This window comes from Lactuca serriola, chromosome 1, assembly GCF_051521515.1.
Source record: "Lactuca serriola cultivar US96UC23 chromosome 1, Lser_US96UC23_V15, whole genome shotgun sequence".
In the NCBI taxonomy this organism is placed as follows: domain Eukaryota; kingdom Viridiplantae; phylum Streptophyta; class Magnoliopsida; order Asterales; family Asteraceae; genus Lactuca; species Lactuca serriola.
This window is the reverse complement of record NC_136408.1, coordinates 32,276,995-32,298,620: the sequence shown is the minus strand read 5'-3', so window position 1 is coordinate 32,298,620 and position 21,626 is coordinate 32,276,995. Positions and strand designations below refer to the sequence as shown.

The 21,626-nt window shown below is 35.5% G+C and overlaps 1 protein-coding gene across 1 annotated transcript; it reads right to left on the bottom strand.

Annotated features, from left to right (window-relative positions):
• Nucleotides 1-13,329: 13,329 nt before the first annotated feature.
• Nucleotides 13,330-16,601, bottom strand: LOC145080926 (calmodulin-binding protein 60 A-like). Its single transcript, XM_079023204.1, has 8 exons — nucleotides 16,277-16,601; nucleotides 15,979-16,057; nucleotides 15,738-15,790; nucleotides 15,181-15,671; nucleotides 14,795-14,955; nucleotides 14,516-14,722; nucleotides 13,855-14,410; nucleotides 13,330-13,707 (listed from the first exon to the last, which is right to left on the bottom strand). Exons 1-7 carry the CDS (start codon nucleotides 16,399-16,401, stop codon nucleotides 13,910-13,912), a joined length of 1,617 nt encoding a protein of 538 aa, XP_078879330.1. The 5' UTR covers nucleotides 16,402-16,601; the 3' UTR covers nucleotides 13,330-13,707; nucleotides 13,855-13,909.
• Nucleotides 16,602-21,626: the final 5,025 nt, after the last annotated feature.

Here is a 21,626-nt window from a genome sequence, read left to right as displayed (position 1 = left end):
CCTTCCCAACTAAAGACTAAAGTCGACAGCTCCTGTTGTAATGTTTCATCGCAACCCACAAATTATAAATTATTAGAGTATTCAAAATAGAAGTACAAAAAGCTTTTTGAAATATGAAAAAGCTATAAATACAGTTTTTTTTTTAATTATTATTATTATATGAAAGCTTTTTTAATATTTTTTTAAATATTTTAATTATTATATGGGTCCATGTATTTTTAATAATTTACAAATTAACAACTTGTTTAGACGTCTTATACAATCAATTTGAAAAAGCTCTTTTAAATTTTAATGTGGAATATTTTATAAGTTTTTAACTTTAAACTTCTTCATTAAAAAAACTCCATAAAAAGTTTTACTAATGTCTGGAGGCTGTTATTAGTTCTAATTTTTAGAAATTTTTCAAAATGATTACATTCAAAATAAGTTCATTTTGATTTCAAACATTGTATTTAGGGAATTTCTTTTCACACACCAATCTAACCTATACCTATCACACGAGTCTACTTCTTTTAAATTAAACAATTAAATCTAGAAAAAAATTACTTTCTAATACTTTATAAATAATCACTATTTTTCTTTCTTGCCAAACCATCGTTCATTGTTTCTTTGTTCTTTTTTATTATTATTATTATTATTTTAATATTTAATATATGTCTTATTTTTATTTGTTTGTTATATATCCCTTTATATTTTAACATTTTAATTAGCAAAACACAAAGAATCAACTTATTTAATAATATTAAATTAATTATCTAAATTATTAAAAATCATTATTTATTAATATTATGATTTATTATTTTATTTATGTTTACTTTTTTATTTAACCATTTTTTGTTTAATTTTCTTGCCGTTTTATTCCAATATGTAGATTTAATGTTTTTTTTATTTATTTTTGATGTTTTGTTTGTCTATTTTTTTTTTTGAATTTTTTGATGTTATTGCTCGTTTATATTATTTAATTTTAACTTTTCAACATTTTTGCCGTTTATTCAAAACTCGCTCTTAACAAAATCAAATCATTTGACTTTGAAACTTTTTCTACAGCTCATGATTTTTTTTTTTGAAAAAAACGTTAAAAATATATATTCAAACGTTGTAAAAAGTTTAAAGAAGAGTTGAAAAAGTAAGAAAAAATTATAAACAATATGACCGGTGTCGGCATAACGCCTGATGGTGTAGGGATTCGGTGGTCCAACGGCGGCAACTTCGGTGATCCGGCGAAGCGACGATGAAATATAACTTCTAATATTTAGTTTTTATATGTATAATTATTTGATGTACCAAATGCCTCCTATTTCAGCGTTATCGTCTGCGAAATATTTAATCAACTTTTTAATATTTTTATTTTTATTAATTTTTTTCATCGGTTTTTAATTATATATAAATTACAAAATCATAAATTAAACCCTTAAATTTTTTGAGTATTTTTCAGTAGATATAAATTATTATATGAGAAATATATATTTTAAATATTACAACCACTATATTATTACTCGTGCACGACTAACAACGTAAAATTTATATACTGTTACTATTAGTAAACGTTTATTTTTAAATAGTAAAAAAAGTTAAATACTAAAAGAAATCTATAAAAAAAAATATACATTGACATATCTTAAATAATTAGAAAAAAATAAAAAAATAAATAAATAAAATAAATAAAATAAAAATAAAAAGTTTTAAAGCAAGGTTGATAAGTTGGCAAAAACAAAAATCGTGGCATTCTTTGAAAAAAAGGTAAACATGGTTTTTTTGTTTGTTTTAATAAAAACTAATAGATCTATACAGAAATGATTAAAATAATGATAAAGTCCTTTAAAAACAAGGTCAAATAATAATTACTATATTAACCTAAAAAATAAACCTAATAATATAGATGGATGTTAATGCGTCCAAAATAGGACCTTTATATTTATTTTTGTATTTACGTCTTATCCTTTGTTTCCTAGATGTTAGTATTATTGTTTTTTCAACTAAACCATAGATCATGTCTTTATATCCAAATATACTTTGTTTTTGGTGAAAATTTTATATCCAAATATACTTTGTTTTTGGCGAAAATTTTAAATTTTAAATTTTTTTTTTTTTTTGCATTTCCAAAGTCTTTTTTTTTATTTTTCATTCTGAAATACTACTTTTAAACAATTCTAATCAAAAGTAAGATCATATTTGTTTATATGTTTAATTACTTGTTTAATTACTGTTGGTGAAAGATGTCTCTTAACCTTAGGTTGGGATTAAGTCTTGTTGTGTACGTTATATGTAGCTTATGAGTTGAATATAGTATATGTGTTTGTCGTTCATAAAAAAAATAAAGATTTTTTTGTTATATGTTTATTATATTTCATGGGTTAACACAATAAACCCATTTTTTTAACAAAATATACCCTAAAAATGTAGTATTTTGAATTATATTTTAGAGATGTTTTTTATATTTTTAACTATGTTGTATTTAACATGTATTTCCGTTCCTTGTGCTGATATATGCCACAAATATTCGAAGAATGAATTTAAAAATATCCCCTTACTGGGAAAGAGTCTAAAAGATCGGTATGTTAATCGTTTTTGTTTCACTTGTGTGGATCCTAGACCTAGTACACCTACCAAGACACCTAAGAAAGCTACTATGGTTTGGCTGACCGTGCAATGCACACTTACGGTTGGTCAATTCATAACCATTCTATGGACTATATATGAGTATCTTAGATTATAGGGTTTATGGTGTATTGTATGTACACCCCACTATACTAGGCTTAAAAAAAACTATGGATTTTAGAACATTTTATAACTTAAAGTCATATTTAGCCAAATATGGTACAAGAAAAAGAAAATCATTTTTTATTTCAAAATATAAATCAGCATTGTGTATTACAACTTACTATCAAAACAAATTATAGTAAAGCATTACATTTATAAAAGAAACTACGACGATATTTTAATCTTCAAAATTTATACTTTTGCAAACTATCATCTTTCAACCCCTCGTACCTAAACCAGGGACACATAACAATAAACAAAATGTGTAAGACAAAAATTGTCTTATGAGCTACATTGGTTCACACACTTTGCAATATCAAAACATTTGATGAACATTGTACTATAATCATATTTCATGCATGATAACGTTCAAATGCAAAAGCTATCGAGCCATCCCGGTCCGTTATTCCATAAGTACTTTAAGTTTGTGGTTATATACCACACCACTTATGACTACCTATCGTCATTGTTGTAGCTTCTTACATTCGCCAATTGTTGTTAATGTAGCTGTTTACCGCCTCTATTCGACATCTCCATCCCAATAAGAACCAATCAACTTGATATGGTAGCTTAGGTCTCTACTTAATTTGTGAAAGGTGGTATCATCCCGGTAATGCTTTTCTATGTCGTAATAGGACCTTTCGTTTTAAACCCTATCTACAAGACTCTTACGCAAAGATACTTTATGTATTCATGAGAACCACTTTTCTTTTATCATTTCAAGCACACAGGTGTCATGAAATACATAACATACAACACTATACTTTGCATAGTGAAATATTTACAAGCTTTATCATAACTGTAAATAACTAGTATTTAATTTACCCTGTGAATTGTGGCGGAAAACTCGTTTGCAACTAACAATAATAAAAATTATAAAAAGAAATTATGTAAGGGAATAAATAATGTAACTTTCATTCATGAAGCTAATCATTTGCAATTTGTATGTAGAATGTGATTTACAAATGTCAACAGTCCACATAACAGTAATGATTATATCATATCAATTGCGTTAGGGTTTTATTCAAGAATTAGTTTCAAAAAAACATAAGATTTAGCAATGGTAGACTTTGATTTTGAATAACATAAAACAAGTTAATAACCAACCATGGATATTCTTGTAAAGTTTGGAAGGAAAACAAGCACCAATGAAGAAGATAAAGAAGTAAAAACCTTTGTAGTTCTTTGGGTCCTCTTGGGAGGCTTGGAAGTTGATGGAGAGTGTGGAACCTTTGAGACACCAACATGAAGCCAACTTGATATAAATGCTAGTCAAAACTCTTAAGATTTAAATCCATATCCAAATATGACTTAAAGAGTGTAGTGTCTCAAAAATCATAACAAATTTAAACTTTTCAAAACAGCCAATTTACTAAAAAGAAGTGTTTACAAATCCACTGTTTCCAAAATATTATTTAAAATCAGAGTCTCCCAAGATCAACAAGATGAAACCAAGGATGTGTACGGTCATGCCTTCACCTTACCACAGTCCTCCGAAATACCTGAAACAAAACTAAAACTATAAGTCAACGCTTAGTGAGTTCCCCCAAAGTACCACCACATAAACATAACAAACAACAACATGCATACAGAACCTTCGTGACATTCCCAATTTCACGGCCAGAAAAGACCGATTTGTTTATGCTGTGTTTTTAAAATCAGAGTAATATTTTAACAGTTGCGGAATTTGTTCCCAAAACATAATATGATAAGAATTTATCAAAGCATTTCTTTAAAGAAATGTATTTTCATTATATAACAAAATCCCGGGATGTCATGTTCAATACAGACCAAAAACATAAACAGAACAAAATAGACCTTATAACAATTATTTATAACTACTGGCCTATAATCCAAAATCTCTCGTTATGCCAGCCAACTTATGCTCTCGTGCCATAACCTATAATACAAAGAAATTGAGTGGGTCAGGCTTGGGAGCCTGGTGAGCATATAGGGTTTTCAACCCACAATGCTATATCATATATGTATATATATATATATATATATATATATATATATATATATATATACATATATATATATATATATATATATATATATATATATATTAGAACTCACAAACTTATATAATCTCACCATATAAAAACAACTCTTATCCTACCCCATCGATCCGCACAATAACACGATCTAAACTCTCATATCAAAAATTTTCCTCTTTACCTGATCCCTACTCACGGATCTAAACTAACCTCTCATCCTGATCCATACTCCTGGATCTAAAACTAACCTCTTGATCTAATCCATACTCCCGGATCTAAAACTATACCCAATCCATACTCCCGGATTAATAACAAGTTTATCTCATTTATTGGCAGTATCGTTTTCGAGACCTCTCTCGCAATACGTGTCAATGGGTTTTTAGAGTACACCGATGAACATCAAGTTCACAACACCTACAAGTTGCAAGCTAGCTTGCTAGTGTTCTACTGGACTGTCTAGAATAGTCTGTGGTTGTCATCCCTACTCTGCTGAATGACGGGGGCCATCGTTTGGGTAAAGGTTTCACTCATTTTTCACCTATCACCCTCACCTCAAGATCTATATCACATTTTATCTCATTATCCAACTCATCTTTTATCACGCACCAACTATCTCATCTACCCATGTTCTACCCAATATATTTGTAGATATAAAATACATATACAGTTTAACTCATTTAAAAACTATATAAAACATCCATTCCACACTCATCTCAAATAAACAACAATATATAAACGCGTAACATGTTTTTCATAACAAATACTTCATATTTATGTGTTAGAAGAAAGTAACTACACACTCACACATAGCACAGATGTAATACATTTAACCGATACTTGTATTAAAATCGTGTTTATGAAAGAGACTATACACTCACTTGATAAGATGATGATCGGACAGCGCCTCGTCTATTAAAATAATATTCTTCGCTTGAACCATGATGTTTTCTCCAAAACCGGGCTTCAAGCGGGCAGAGTTTCAGCTCGAAAACTATATTTCTCGGGATCTTCGGGGCTTCGGGACTTGCTTCGGTTGTCGGGTTTGATACTGGAGCTTTAGGGGGGGGGGGGGGGGGTAAAACTTGCCAAATAGAAGAAAGAAAAGGGTGGAAGAATAGAAAATTAGCAAACAATCTGGCTGGGGGTCGCATCGTTTTTATAGGGGCTGAACCCCAGGTTACGCTGGGTGTAATCAAAGGTTACGCGGGACGTAACGCCTCTTTCATGTGTACGCTAGCGTACTCCTGGTACGTTGGTCATACCGGGTGGATAGGATCGGCGCGTCACAAATTCGGGTATTATCTGAATTTATATTTTATTTATAAATTTAAATTATTTAAAAACTTCAAATTTCATATCTTCCTCATACGAGCTCCGTTTTCGATATTCTTTGTATCCACGCGGAGGTGAGACTATGCTCTACAACTTTCTTTAGACTTCGTCGGCTAATTTTAACTTTATTTTTATTATATTATTTTTAGTAGGCCGGAACAGGAAAACTCCGTTATAAATTCATAACTTCTTCATCTGACGTCTGTTTCCGTCTGTCTTTTTACCGTTGCACTATTATTAACGAGATCTTCGGTTCCTGTTTAGATTGTTTCGGCTAAAAATCACTCGATCTAAAATTTAAGTTTCGGATTGCATACTGCTAAGCTGAAACTTAGAAAAATCATAACTTCTTCATACGAAGTCAGATTTGGACGTTCTTTTTATGCACGCTCTCGATTTAAAAAACTCTAAAACATTCGTTTAGTTCAACTAAGGCTAAAAAGCATTTTATTGGAAATTCACTTTTTACGTCACACAACGTCGTGTCCGTTCTGTCGCGAAACTTTGACAGGTCATAACTTCTTCGTTATAACTCGGATTTCGGCATTTTTTATATATACGGAATCCTTGTCACGACCACTACAACGTAGTTAAGATTATTCATTCTAAATAATCTTCTACCAAAAAGTCATTTTTGACGCTTATCGTCTCTAAATTGACTAGCCCTGATCTACGGGCGTTACAACCTTCAACATGACTGGACCGCCTCACTGGGCCTTCAGCCTATCTAAACCACTCTCTAGGCCTTTGGCTTGACTGGTCCGCTTCGCAGGCCTTCAGTCTATCCGGATCGCCCTAGGTATCTTAGCCTTCAGGACAAAACAGGACCACCACAACCCAGTACACCATCACATATCAACGTATACCATAACAATCAATAGCTAGCATATACAAGTGCTCATACAGATCTAACAGATCACTATAGCATAGCAACATCCTATATACCAAGATACAGATCTAACAGATCACTACGGAATAACAGCATACGGTAAAAATCAGGATATCAATCCAATGGGCCAGCCTTGGTGCCTTCGACCCATAAGTATAGTGTGGAAAACTCACCTCTCAATCTGAACATAGTCTGAATGAATCTCTTCTCCAACAACCTGCACTACTCGACTCCTAGTGATCAAAACATTTTCCAATCTAAATTAGTATCGATTTCCCAAAATACCCTTGAGTCAAACTTGGTCAAGTCCATGATACGTTGGTCATGTTGTCAAGGGCGAAGCCAAGAATTTAGAATAAAGGGGGCTTACATGTAATAAGATAGTCTAATATATTTTATATTTGAGCAATGTACATAATAGAGTCAGTAAATTTGAAACTAAATCGAAAAAGAAAAATTCATCTAAATAGAAGTTATATAGATATCTAAAGAATCGATATTCAAAAGTTGTCAAATAATCATAAGCACATATTCATAGTTAGGTTGTGGACATCTATTATGAATATCTTCTCTCATATTATTACTAACAATATGCAAATGTATGCAAATGTGGTTCATGAACATCTTGGTTCTTTTCTTACTCATGGTTTATCTTATGAATATAAAAAACAAAATTAACATTGATAATAACATCACTAACTGCAAATTATAGAAAATTAAATGTGTACTATGCATTAAAATTTACTTTCTTAATTCTTGTTGATCGGAGAACGAAAATCATGTCATGTAATTTGTAAGTGTTAGCAAATGTAGCTAAGACTAAGCTATGTATTTAAAATCACATCGTTTAATTAAATAAAAAGGATACCAAGACTTTTGGCAATTAAAAAATGGAAGCTACTTATATGGGCTTTTAGTCTGCTCATGGCCTTATTATTTTTATATACCATAAAGAGTTGGAGGGGGCGCAACTTTACTACAAATTGATTTGGACTTCATTTTAATGGCTATTTATTTCTATATACCAAAGTTGAGTTTATTTTTAAATAGAGATTAGGGGGCGGAGCACCTACCTGCCACCTTATTGTCTCCACCCCTGCACGTTGTGACCTCTAATGGTCACGTCGTGACACAGTAAGTCCAAAATAGACGAGGATCGTCATCCTCACGTCGTGACATCCAGGGTATGATGTTGTGAGAATGTCCCTAAACAAAAGTTATTAATGAAGTTCTTATTCCTTTTTTCCAAACAACAAAATCCTTCCTGGGGTCTTAGCCACTCCAGAGCATCATAAAAATCGTGGCTTTTTGGACATGCATGTTCTAAACACTACTTAAGTGCAAATGAGAAAATGATACCAAATCTTCATGCAAGAGTCATAAAACTCCACCAAAATCCAGATCTAGAACTTATAATACTCAAGAGGCATTGGAGATCCATAAAGTTGTTAACTTTAAGGATTCTGACCACTATTTCATCATGGGAATGTAGGATTTAAGCATAAAAAACTAGATCTAATCTTATAGACTCATAAAGCAATGAACTTGAAACTCACAAAGGCTCCAAAACGTGAGAGGGTGCTTGATGGCAAGACTTGAATGCAGAAATGATGGGCTAGATGCTCTTCCTCTTCTTCTCCTAGGCTAAAATTGTAACACCGTAAATTTTCAAAATAATTTTTCTTTTTCAAAATCACATAATGTATCACATCACAAATCAAAATCCATAATCAATACTGTTTTCAAAAACAAATCCCAAGATCTCTACACATAATAAACTCCATCGGTGTGTGTGTACGTGTCAAGCCGTCGCCTTCCCACAGTCCTCGCTGGTACCTGAGACATCAAACACAACAACTGTAAGCATAAATGCTTAATGAGTTCCCCAAAATACCACATACCACAAATACGCCACTCAAGGCTAAATCCGACCCTCTGGTCTAGATGTCTCAGCGGGACCCTCCAGTCCCGCAGCTCGTCGGACCCTCCAGTCCCGCAGCTCGTCGGACCCTCCGGTCCGGTCACAGCTCATTGGGCCCTCCGGCCCGGTCAGAATCGTTGGACCCTCTGGTCCGGTCTACACAATCATACAACATACATATTGTTGGATTAGTGTCTAAGTCCATAACTATTTTGGTATGTACTTGACCCGATGGTGCATGGTCCTTTTGGGTTGCCTTCACCAAAGCAACTTGATTGGAGAAATGAATAAAGAGAGAGAGGTTATTATGATTTATTAATATGTTATAAGAATAATATATTAAAGGAGAAATCATATTTGTTTAATTAATATTGGTCAATAATTAATTAAGAATTAATTTTGTGATCAAGTGTAATTAATTAAACTAGAGGGGCTGAATTGTAATTATGTGATAGTTACAAAATAAGGTAAGGATTATCTTATATATATGGTGAACGAATTTGAGGTGTAAATCCCTTAGAATTTGACTAGGATAAGGATTTCTAGGACTTATCTTATGGTTGCTTGGTGGACAAGCAACTAGATAAGGATAAGGACTAAAACCCTAATCTTTACACCTATATAAACCCCCTAAGGCATAGGAATTCGTCCAACCCTTCCCAAGAAGTCCTAAGGACGAATTCTAACCTCCCTCCTCTCTCTTTATACCTTCTCCACTTGCTTATGGTGTTTGTAAGCCATTAGAGGAGTGACACTTGTGACTCTCAGCTTTCCAAGGTCAATTCAAGGAGGAATTGGATTGTTATTGCTATATAACAATCAAGGTATGTTCTTAAACCTAATTATATGTTAATATTGATTTCCATATGCTAGAATTAGGGTTTATAGTCTTGGATTCAAAGTATGTACAATAGAGAAACCTAGATCCAAGCATTAGGGTTTGTATGAGCACATAGGATGTCTTATGACCAAAACCCATCACATATAACACTTAGCACGTAATCTCATACATAGCAAATAATCTCATAAATAACACATAAGACCCTCTAGTCAACTCATAATACCACTCAAGGTAACGTATAGTGAGAAGACTCACCTCGCATGTCTCGGTAACTCGTAAATCTCTTAACCACTAGTGCTCGATCTCCCAAGCTATCGTCCTCCTACAACACAAGTGTATTTCTGCTTAATACTACTTGACTCTGGCTGACTAATACCACGAAGTCAAACCAGTCAACACTGATCAACGTCAACGGTCAACCCGACTCGCCGAGTCTGGCGTGGACTCGTCGAGTTCCTACGGAAACCCGATCCCTCTGAATCTCTTCCGACTCACCGAGTCACTCACCGAGTTACTCACCCGACTCGGTTACTCAACCCCTGGTTCGCAATCGTTGAACAACCCGCACCAACTCGCCGAGTCTGGGGAATGGACTCGGCGAGTGCATTCCATGCACAACCCCAAACGACCTTCTGAGGTCATATCCGCTTCACTAATTCATAGATCCAGTCTCCTTAAGCTTATTGACCACGTAAAGTCCAAGTCTTGACGCTCATCAAGCATTGAATAGCTCATGAATGGTGTTTTAGCCTCAAATACATTGATCCCCAGCCAAAACCTCCATGGATGCATATAAAGCTTTGGCAATGAGGTGCTCTGGACCTCTATGGGTCCAGATCCAGGACCTTAACTCGCTAAGGGACCATGAGGACACTAGATCTAGCCACAAATGGGTTCAAAAGCCCTAAATCTACATGAACATCACAATAACAGAGAATGATTTAAGATTGTACCTCAGTTGTGATGTTCTGGACCTCAAATCTTCAAGAATCCACCCCTCTCTTGCTTCCTCTTGACTAGATCTCCTCTTTCCTTGCTAGACAACAACTCCAAGATCAATAATGGCTCCTTCCCTCACTTGAATCACTCAAACGCTCTAGGGTTTCACTCTGGGAACTGATGAGTGCAAATGACGGCCATAAGGCCCTTTAAATACGCCTCAAACCCGAGAAATTAGGGTTTCATTAAACAGCGTGGACTCGCCGAGTCCACTCTTGGACTCGCCGAGTCCGGACGCGAACCCGCGTCCAAATCCACGATCATACTCGGCGAGTCTAGGCTCCAACTCGCCGAGTCTCCTCACAAATTACCAAAAATAAATAAATAAATAATACCTGGGAATCCGGGCTATTACAAAAATCACCCAAAAATGAGCTCAAGATCAAATATGAGTGTTAGGGTTCCAAAAAGGGATGTATGGAGGTGATGGGGACTGAGGCTGGGCTAACCCTAGCCCTCACTTCTTTTAAATACGGGGCAAAACCCCAAAATTAAGGTTCCATCTCGGACTAACCTCACGTCTTGAGCCATCACACTCTCACGTCGTTAGGCCCAAAAATGATGCATGGCTGCATCAACTTCCTCACAACGTGACACCTAAGGGCTCACATCTTGAGTAGGGTTAAATCTTGAAATTTAAAACTTTTGTAATCCCTCATCTAAATTGAATGTTATAAAGAGAGCAAAATGCAAGCAAGTAATCTTCCAACACTTCTTTGCAAGAGAGAATATGAGAGAGTATGAGGGAGCTATAGTTTTGGTAAGTGAAAAACGAATGAATGAAAGCCTTCATAAAGCAAAATCATTACCCAAGAGTTCTTAACACTTGGTTATGGGTCGTAGTCCAATTAATAATTGGATGTTATTGTTTTTTACAATGTGGGTTTTCGAGGCCAGCAATCAGAGATTCATTCGAGTGATTCAGTAGCTTGAGGTGAGTTTCCTCATTGTGTTTAGCGAGTCGAAGGCACTAATGCCGACCCATGGTTTATTATGTTAGGATGCTAGATGTCTGTGTGACTCTTGCATGTGTTATGTGTTGATATGCTTACCGGGCGAAGCCTGATGTCGGGCGAGGCCCGATGACTGTATTGTATGTTATTATCTTTTTGATATCACATGTGTTTGTGTGATTATATGCTATGTTTATATGTATACCGAGTGGAGCCCGATGCCAGGCGGAGTCTGATGACTGACAGATCTGTATACCGAGCGGGGCCCGATGTCGGGCAGGGTCCACTATATGTTGATATGTACTGTAGTGATAGGGGGTAATATAGACCCGGTATCCGGTTGAAATAGACCAAAGGGGATTGCAAGCACCCATATATGATTGGTTGTATGTATGTATGGTATGTGGTATATTAGGAAACCCACTAAACTTTTTGCTTATGATTTTTATGGTTATGGTTTTAGGTACTTCCAACTCGAAAGTGAAGGGCCTAGTTTGATCGCAGCGCATCCACCCATGTTTCTACATTATGATGATTTTGGGATTGTACTTTGATAATTGTTTTCCTATAAAGTACTTTTGAATATTTAGAAAAAAAATAATGAATGTTTGGCTTAAAGATAATTAATGTTTTGATTGAATTAAAATGAAAATTTTACCTCATAATTTGTGGTACGTTACAACTTCCCACCTCATGCATGAATAGGAGTACACCCGGCGTACCTTATGTACACCCAGTGTACTCGGGTCCAACACAAGAAAACAAATGAAGTCGTTGCTAAGACTTTTACCTGACAAATCGGACATTACATCTAGTATATTGCAATGAGGCATTACAACCCTTTCCAAGTGTACAAATGACAATCAAAAGCAAGAAAAATCACCAAAAAATGCCTAGATGAGAAAAGGGAACAACTTGACATAAAATTCATCTTTTAAAGAAAAGCATCAAAAGAAATGATCATATTAGTCAAAAATCATCACTTCAAGTGGCGACGAAGTGACTATTTTGGGTTGTTTCAGTTACCCAAATCATGGCCACTTCACGTGGCTAGCAAGTGGCGATTTGATGTTGTCAATCATTCCTTCCAATATCTTCAAATTGGTTGCGCCTATTTTGGGTTGTTTCAGTTACCCAAATCATGGCCACTTCACGTGGCTAGCATGTGGCGATTTGATGTTGTCAATCATTCCTTCCAATATCTTCAAATTGGTTGCGTCTAGATGTATTGTGTGTCACAATTACATATGGAAAATGAGAAATTTATAGCTTCAAAATCTAGATTTAAACATTTTGATATTTTGATGTAATTAAGGTGGAAACTGGAAAGGGTAGCATTAAAATGGGTTTATATTTAACTTTTTGGAATTAAAAGAATTGAAAAACAATAATTATCATTTTTCTAAAATTTTCTAAGTTCCTTTGTAAATTTGGAAAGCGAAAATTTTTAACAATTTGTTTAACTAAACACCTTTCAAAATTCTCATTTTTTTTTATAAAATTATTTCCGAAAACGACTTATTTTTCCACAATTAAATGCTTAAGGGTTCCTTTTAACCTTACATGGCAATAGCATGACCAGGTTATTCTCTATATAGAATCATACTTCAATTTTCTTTATAAACTAAAGTTGATTATATGAAACAAATAACAATTGGGATCGATACCCATTTATATTTTATAACACCCAAACGGTGCTCAACTGCCAAATCTCTCGCACAAATAGCATGAATAAAACAACTTCAAGTATGTACATTCAGATGATCTTGCTACACCAATTTTTTTTTTATTAACTTCTTAGATCCATGCCAACTCCAACATGGAAAGTAGATCAACATTTGAAATATCTTTTTTCGTGTATTGGGTGATCAGAATTTGGCCAACGGGGTAACAAGTTCTAGCAACATCATACTCCATCCAATCAACAATCTAAAAGAATTGCTTATGCTCCAGCCTGCATGTAATGTACACGAATAGAGCAACATCGTATCACCTCAGCCAAATCACACCTTCTACACCCAGAACATACAACATATAATCTAATCAGTGATTCATATGTCCAATAATCGTTCATTCTTAGAAAACAGAACATCTTTTTTTTTTATTATCTTTTTATACTTTTTCCAGTTTGATAAAAGGTCCCGAGTTGAAAAAAGTACCTGCTGTGGTGTTTGTATATACACAAGAAACCATAAATTTGAGCTTTAACTCGCTCTAAAACCGAGTATTTTCATCCACCAATCGAGCATTTGACGATAAATCCCCTTTGCGTATCTCTAACATAAGTGAGAACCACTTTACAACACTCGACACAATCTTCCATCTCCTCTGAGCTTTCCCCATGCCCGAACACGGAAACAAAAACCTATCAACCGCACACTGCAAATCACCGGGTGAAAAAGAAGAAGAAGTACCAAGATACTGCAAATGCATCGATGAACTCGGGTCACAAATCAAGGTGTTGTCCACATGGCATTCGAAGTCCATAGGCTCATCAAATCCAACATTGATTGAACCCATTTGATTCGACTCATATTCACTTGGAGATGGAGCGTTCATCTGTGGGTAATCAAATCGCCCTTTTGGAAGGTAATCATTATTCCCTATATCTTCGGTTAAAGTGCAAGTTCCGGTTTTAAGAGATGCTTCATCATCATAGGAAACAACTTTCTCCAAGTTTTGAAATGCATATATCACCAACTTGTGGGCTTCCGTCTATATATCCATTTTTCCAAGTTGTCAGAACAGAACAAGTTGTACTGTGTCATGTAACAAACACAATAATAATGAAAGAGAATATGCGTTGTCTTTGAAACTAACCTTTTCGGTTTCTGATAGTTTGTTGGAAACAACATATTTGCAATTCGAAAGGAGTCCAAGGACTTGTCCCACAATATTGAACACAACGCCATCCCTTTGATGAGATTGAGGACAATACAAGTACAATTTGTTATCATCAATCACGCATCTTGTAGCATGTTCCACAGCAACGTCCCACATTTTAGCAGACATACCGGATCCGAGAATCTGCAATGATAAGAAAGCGGTTAAAAATACAAACTTTATGAGCAAGATAATACAAAAAATGCAACATCTTACATGTCGAAGCCTTGCAGGGTAGAGAAAGTAAAGAACTAAGAAATCTTTGACTGTTTTGACTTTTTCCTTGTTCAACCTCTTGTGAAAAGCTCCATCCTTGCTGATTTTTTCAAGTCTCCATACCTCATCAGACAGATACGGTGGGTGATGTTTCTTGTATACTAAAAACCAAGAAAAATCACATCGTCATATTTATTAAAATAGTTATAGGTTCTGTTTCTTTTTTACTTGATAGACTTAATATGGACATGATTTAAGGGTTGTTTTTTTTTCCCGATAAGCCTTGTATACATAAGGTATCATGTTTGTTTTCTAGACTGAATGACCATTTTACCCTTACATTCCAGATTACATAGAGAATGATCGAAATTATTAAATAAACTTACGTTCCCCACGATGATCCCGGACAACAAAAGATTCCGACTTTGCTTCTCTCACTCGAATTCCATCAAAATTGTCCAAAACCCGTGCTCCCAGTCTGAATTTCCGACTCCTTGTCCAGCTTGAATTGTCTGTGAAAAAAAGATCACCCACTAAACCTATGCCTTCTTTAAGATTCAAAAGTGCATTTCCATGAAGAAGTGGTTTCTTCCCACGTCTCGCTCTAACAATGTTAGCACTGAACTCTTCAAGTGTCCAACTGTCACCAGAATCATCACCAAAGTCTCCCTCAAGAACCACTATTTCCACTTTTGCTGATGATTCGATCCCACTGGAAATCGTTTTCCCAGTATGAGCGTCAATTAATGCTACTTTTAGCATGTTGCAGTCTCCTCCTTCAATACGAGTCCCGGTAAAAACCGGAAGAGATAGAGCACTTAGGAACTGTAACTGTAAGTTCTTTGGGTGAAAAGATTCTATCTCATCCTCACAATCCCTGTGTAAAGAACATACGTTAGTAGTCTTACATAAAAGTAGTATTCATCATGCATTCATGCCTTACCACTTCATGTGTGCAAAATGTTTTTCCAATGCCATTTCAACTTCCTCTTTCACCTGTACCCAGATATAGTTATCTAATTAGCAATAAAAAAAAGTTCATTAAATGAAATAAGTAGGACAAGTAAGTAGTAAGCGTATTTTGTTCATTTTTTGCTATATACATTAATGCCAATATAAGTATCTTATATAGTGTTGGATTCAAAATGGATATGAAAAGAAATTAAGAGGATCTTGTTACATACTACTCTGCGGATCAAGGGCTCCAAAACTGGCTCCACATACTTGTGGATTGTACAGAACTTCATCACTTCCAACACTGCACTGTATATATCAAGATTCAATAGTTACTTTTCTCTGAATCTTCTAAAGTCAATTACGATTCCTAAAAGTAACAAATTAAGCACGAATCCCGCTAAAACAAATACGTGGTGGCTAGGAATCGTATACAGCACCAGAAAAAACAGATTTAATCGAGTAATACTAACGAACCAAAAACAAACATATTCAATTGGGGGGTGAGTAAGGGTTTGACGGAGTTACTTTCTGAAAGAAGGACGTTTACGACGGGCTGCCGCATCGGAAAACGACTGATGTTCCCGTTCTTGTTCCTGTTCTTCCTGTGAAGAAGTACTGACATCGTCCTGCTTTTGCCGCTTCTGCGACATGATTTACTAGAGCAACCGGCGGTGGTGGTGGAAGCAAAATAAAAGCCGGAAGTAGTACTACTAGAGGTGGAAGGTGATGAGTTTGAAAGAATCAGTAATCAATGAATCGATGAGGATGAAGGGAAATCGACAAGACGACCAACATGCGGTGTCAGACTGGAAGACAAAAATTCGAAATATTCTTTTAAGAGAATTAATTGCAAAGGAACAAATGAGTCTTAAGGTAGCCATCGGCAAAGACAATCTACGGAACACGCCGAAATTTTGGTCCATACGACGGAAACGGAGTACCATGTTTATATCCTACAAATGTTTATTATTAATATTTAGGGATAAGTCGTGGGAGGGAAACGGTACCGATCCGTCCCGTTCTCGATTTTTCGAATTTCGAATTTGATCGAAAGTAAATCCTGAGTATCGAATCGAATTAACATCATCGGTACCGATTCCTGAATTTCATGTATTTGGAGTACCAAGTATCGTCCCGTATTTTAAAATTCGGTACGGTTCGGTACCGGTTCCGGTACGATACCGGTACGGGATCAGGATTTTGGACAAACTGTTCATCCCTATTAATATTGCAAGATAGATTTTTCTACAACCAACGATATTAAACTACATAGAGTTTCTCAATGAAAAAAAAAACATATATTATTTTTGTCACATCGTGTAAAATAGTAATTTTTCTTTTGGAACAACAACAATTTTATTTCAAAACATAGCTAAAGACTGGCAAAAAAACAAAATTAAGCTAGGATTAGATTTATTATCTGCTCCATCTAATTAATTATAGCCTTAGAATTCCATAAAGTAAACCAACGAAGAAAAAAATGTTGAATAATGTTATAAAAAATAGACTACTTCCTATAATTGAATGACCGAAATAAAACAGAATTCAGGTACGACCAAATGACACATACTCATAAAAATCGATTCCACAATCGATCGCTCCATTCTAGCCACCAAACCATCAACCCAATCAAAAATATATGTCACCCCAACAAAGTCTAGAATCTATAAATCTAGCCATATTACAAACCGACTCCATATTTGAACAACCAAAGAACACTAAAAGAACATATGCATACTATTTTCCAGAACAAGTTGACAATTAGGATATAGGACCGAATCCAACTCCACTCAACTCTCCACCAAATTACAAGAAAGATGAAGTCTATTCAACAACAATCTTCTTTAAAAAAAAATATGTTAATCTTTATCAAAACAAATTTATTTCATCTAGTGACCCTTCCTTCGACAAACGATGATCATAAATATACCTCCTAAGCCAACTTGACTGTAAAAACACCAATATGATCCAAATCCCAACCTCATTTATCTGGATTTGATTTCAAAACCACAGAATCCAATAATCCCAACAACTTCTCGAGGTGGATAGAGCAAAGAGCCTATTAAACTGGTCCTTAAGAATCAAACCCCAACACCGAACATCAGTCCAAATTTAGTTATAGAGCCACTCACAAGTGTTATAGCCATAAAGTTATTTGAGATAAGATTACGTGCATGTAATTGATTTATAGAGCAAGCAATTTTATGCCACCCCCCCCCCTCTTATACAAACTGAGGACCACCCTTGAAACCGCCATACTCCCCATAAAAACATTTCATAAGCCTAACCCAAAGAGAGTTTACCTTCTAAAAAGAATCATCACCTCCATTTATACAGCAGGGCCAAGTTGAAAAAACCTCTTTTCTCTATAGAATTAAGAGAAACATCTCATTTGACCCATTGAATATGACGTTGATCTCGTCCATACCCCAAACAAAATCGAGATCTATAGGGCTCCAAAACATGATAAGTTGTGGTGGGAAGACGAAACATGAAGAAGAAATAAATACCAAGACTCCCCAAAATGGATTTGGTAAGAGTTAATCAATCGTTGATAAATGTCATTTTATGCATATTTTACATTGGTTTTTATTACATTTTGCATCATATTTTACATATTTGTATGTGCATTAGTTTAAATAATATTTAACTCATGTTTATAGCTAGAATTCTCGTATTATTCAAGTTTTTATGTTGTTTTCAAATATTTCGAGCTTATCAGCGATTTGGAAGTAGCTTGGATGCATATTTGGAGCTTAATTGAGCTAAAATACCTAAGGAATTTGGAACCTGGGTATGGTGTATATGAAACTGTGGTGGTTGTAGACAACTTAGGAAATAATGTATTGCATATTGATTTGTCCAATAATTTGGACAAGGCATGCTTGTGTAGACCCTTCAGATCCTCCACAAGGGATGCTAAATGCTTTTATGTGACTTTTACTGATGATTACAGCAGATATGGCTATATCTATTTAATCAAACATAAGTCATAAACTTTTGAAAAGTTCAAAGAGTTTAACCAAGAAATGGAGAATCAGCTGGGCAGGAAGATAAAGATTCTCCGATCCTATCGGGTGGTGAGTATCTTAGTATTTAGTTCCACGACTATCTTAAGGAATGTGAAATTATTTCATAATTGACACCACCCAGGAAACCACAACTTAATGGTGCGACTGAGAGGCGCAATCGAACCTTGTTGGACATGGTTCGTTCCATGATGAGTCGAGCTTCGTTACCTATCTCATTCTGGGGGTATGCCTTATAGACTGCCGCCCATGTCCTTAATCTAGTCCCTACTAAAAATGTTTCCAAAACATCTCACGAGATGTGGACAGGGAAGGTTCCCTCGCTAGCACACATCAAGGTTTGGGGTTGCGAGGCTTTCGTGAGGCGTGAGACTCACGACAAGCTCGAACCTCAGAGTGAGTGTTGTATTTTCATCGGCTATCCACATAATTCTTTTGGATGTCTCTTCTACAGACCGAGTGACAATGTTGTCTTCGTTACAAGGAAATGGGTTTTACGAGAGAGAGAGAGAGAGAAAGAGAGAGAGAGAGAGAGAGAGAGAGAGAGAGAGAGAACTCATATGCCAAGAGGACAGTGGGAGGAAAATTTACCTTGAAGAGCTTCAAGAGTTAAGTGATGAAGGAACCTCAAACACTAATGCTTAACCTGAGGAGGAGACTCCTGTTGAACCAGTTGACGAGTCCTTACCTCCGAGGCGTTCCAGTAGAGTTAGTGTTCGACATGTGTTATATGGTTTCCATATTACTACATATGATGATACATTTATCAGTGATAGCACATTGGTAAATTTGGATGAATCTAACAACTACAAGGAAGCCATGGTAGGCCCCGAGTCTGCAAAATGGAAAGAGGCTATGGACAACGAGATTCATTCCATGTATGACAATCAAGTTTGGAACTTGGTTGACAATGTACCAAGTCGTAAGACAGTTGGGTGCAAATGGATCTTCAAGAAGAAGACCGATATGGATGGGAAAGGACACACATATAAGGCGCGATTGGTTGCGAACGGCTTTACTCAAACTCATGGAATTGACTATGATGAGACCTTCTCATCAATAATGAAGATTAAATCTATAAGGGTTATGCTTGTCATAGCTGCATTTCATGATTATGAAATATGGCAAATGGATGTCAAAACCGCTTTCCTTATTGGGAAGTTGGCTGAAGATGTTTACATGAGTCAGCCAGAGGTTTTGTTAGTGCAAAGTACCCTAATAGAGTGTGTAAGCTTGAGAAATCCATTTATGGATTGAAACAAGCATCTCATAGATGGAATCTTTGTTTCGATGAGAAAGTCAAAGAGTTTGGATTTTCGAGAAGCGAGGATGAGTCTTGTGTATATGTCAAAGTTAGTGGGAGTAGAGTTGGCTTTCTGGTGTTATATGTGGATGACATACTTCTCGTAGGAAATGACATCCCAACCTTGCGGGAGGTTAAGTCCTGGCTTGGGAAGTGTTTTGATATAAAGGACCTTAGGGAAGTTGCCTATATTCTAGGGATAAGGATATTGAGAAAGATGAGTAAAAGACTAATAAGACTTAGTCAAAGTATCTACTTGGACAAGGTGTTGAAGCGTTTCAACATGGATAATTCCAAGAGAGGTGACTTACCTATCTAAAGCAATACCAAGCTGAGTAAGACTCAAAGTCCGAGTATAGAGACTAAGATAGTAGAGATTAGTCGAGTACCATATGCTTCTGCAGTTGGCTCGATCATGTATGCTATGACTTGTACTCGCCTTGATGTGGCCTTTGCTTTGAGCATGGTCAACAGATATCAAGGGAATCCTGGTAAAGCTTATTGGACTACGGTAAAGAACATTCTTAAGTACCTGCGGAGGACTAAGAACTGGGTCCTTACCCTCGGTGGGAGTGATGACTTGAGAGTGACAGGGTATAGTGACGCCAGCTTTCAAACCGACAGAGATAACTTATGCTCTCAGTCGGGTTGGGTATTTACCCTGAATGGAGGAGCAATAACTTGGAAAAGTTCCAAACAGGAGACTGTAGCTGATTCAACGTGAGAATCATAGTACATAGCAGCAAGTGAAGCGTCAAAGGAGGCGATATGGCTGAAGAACTTCATCGGAGACCTTGGAATTGTACCAGCTATAAAGGAGCCTATGAATATTTTATGTGACAGCAAGAGTGCAGTCGCCTTAGCCAAGGAACCGAGGGATCATGGCAGATCCAGACACATCGACAGAAAATATCACTTCATAAGACATCAAATAAAAGAATGACTCCTCATAGCAAAGAGGGTATTGTCAGAGGAGAACCCAACAGATCCCCTTACGAAGGGACTGGGTAGGGTTAAGCACTTGCAGCATGCAATGAGCATTGGGATGAAGGACGATATTAGTTTTAATGATTAGATAGTTGTTCAGAAACTTGTAATAGATAAAATGTAATTGACATTTGATGATTAAATAAAAGGAGTTTTATTTATGAATAAAGTTACTATCTTGTGTCAATTGTTTACTATTGTTTCATTTTACATGTTTTGACTTCCAGAATAATAAGAGTATTCAAACTATCCACAGTCGATCATACTTTGGAAGTAGGTATTGAGGCAAGATTGTCATGAATTTTGCTTGTAGATAGTCTAGAGTGTTTAGACATGGCAAAAGTTTGCTACAATATTCATGAGTGTGATTATCTGCTTAATTATTGGGATTAATGATACAAAATTCTTTCTTCCCGAAACACAGTGTAACGTCTATGTTTCTAGGCTAGGAATTAATATTGACGTAATAGTCTAGGTTAACCTTTGTAACCCATTTTGAAGTAATAAAAAGGAATTATCTAAATATTATGTGAATTATGTGCTTATCTGCTTAATT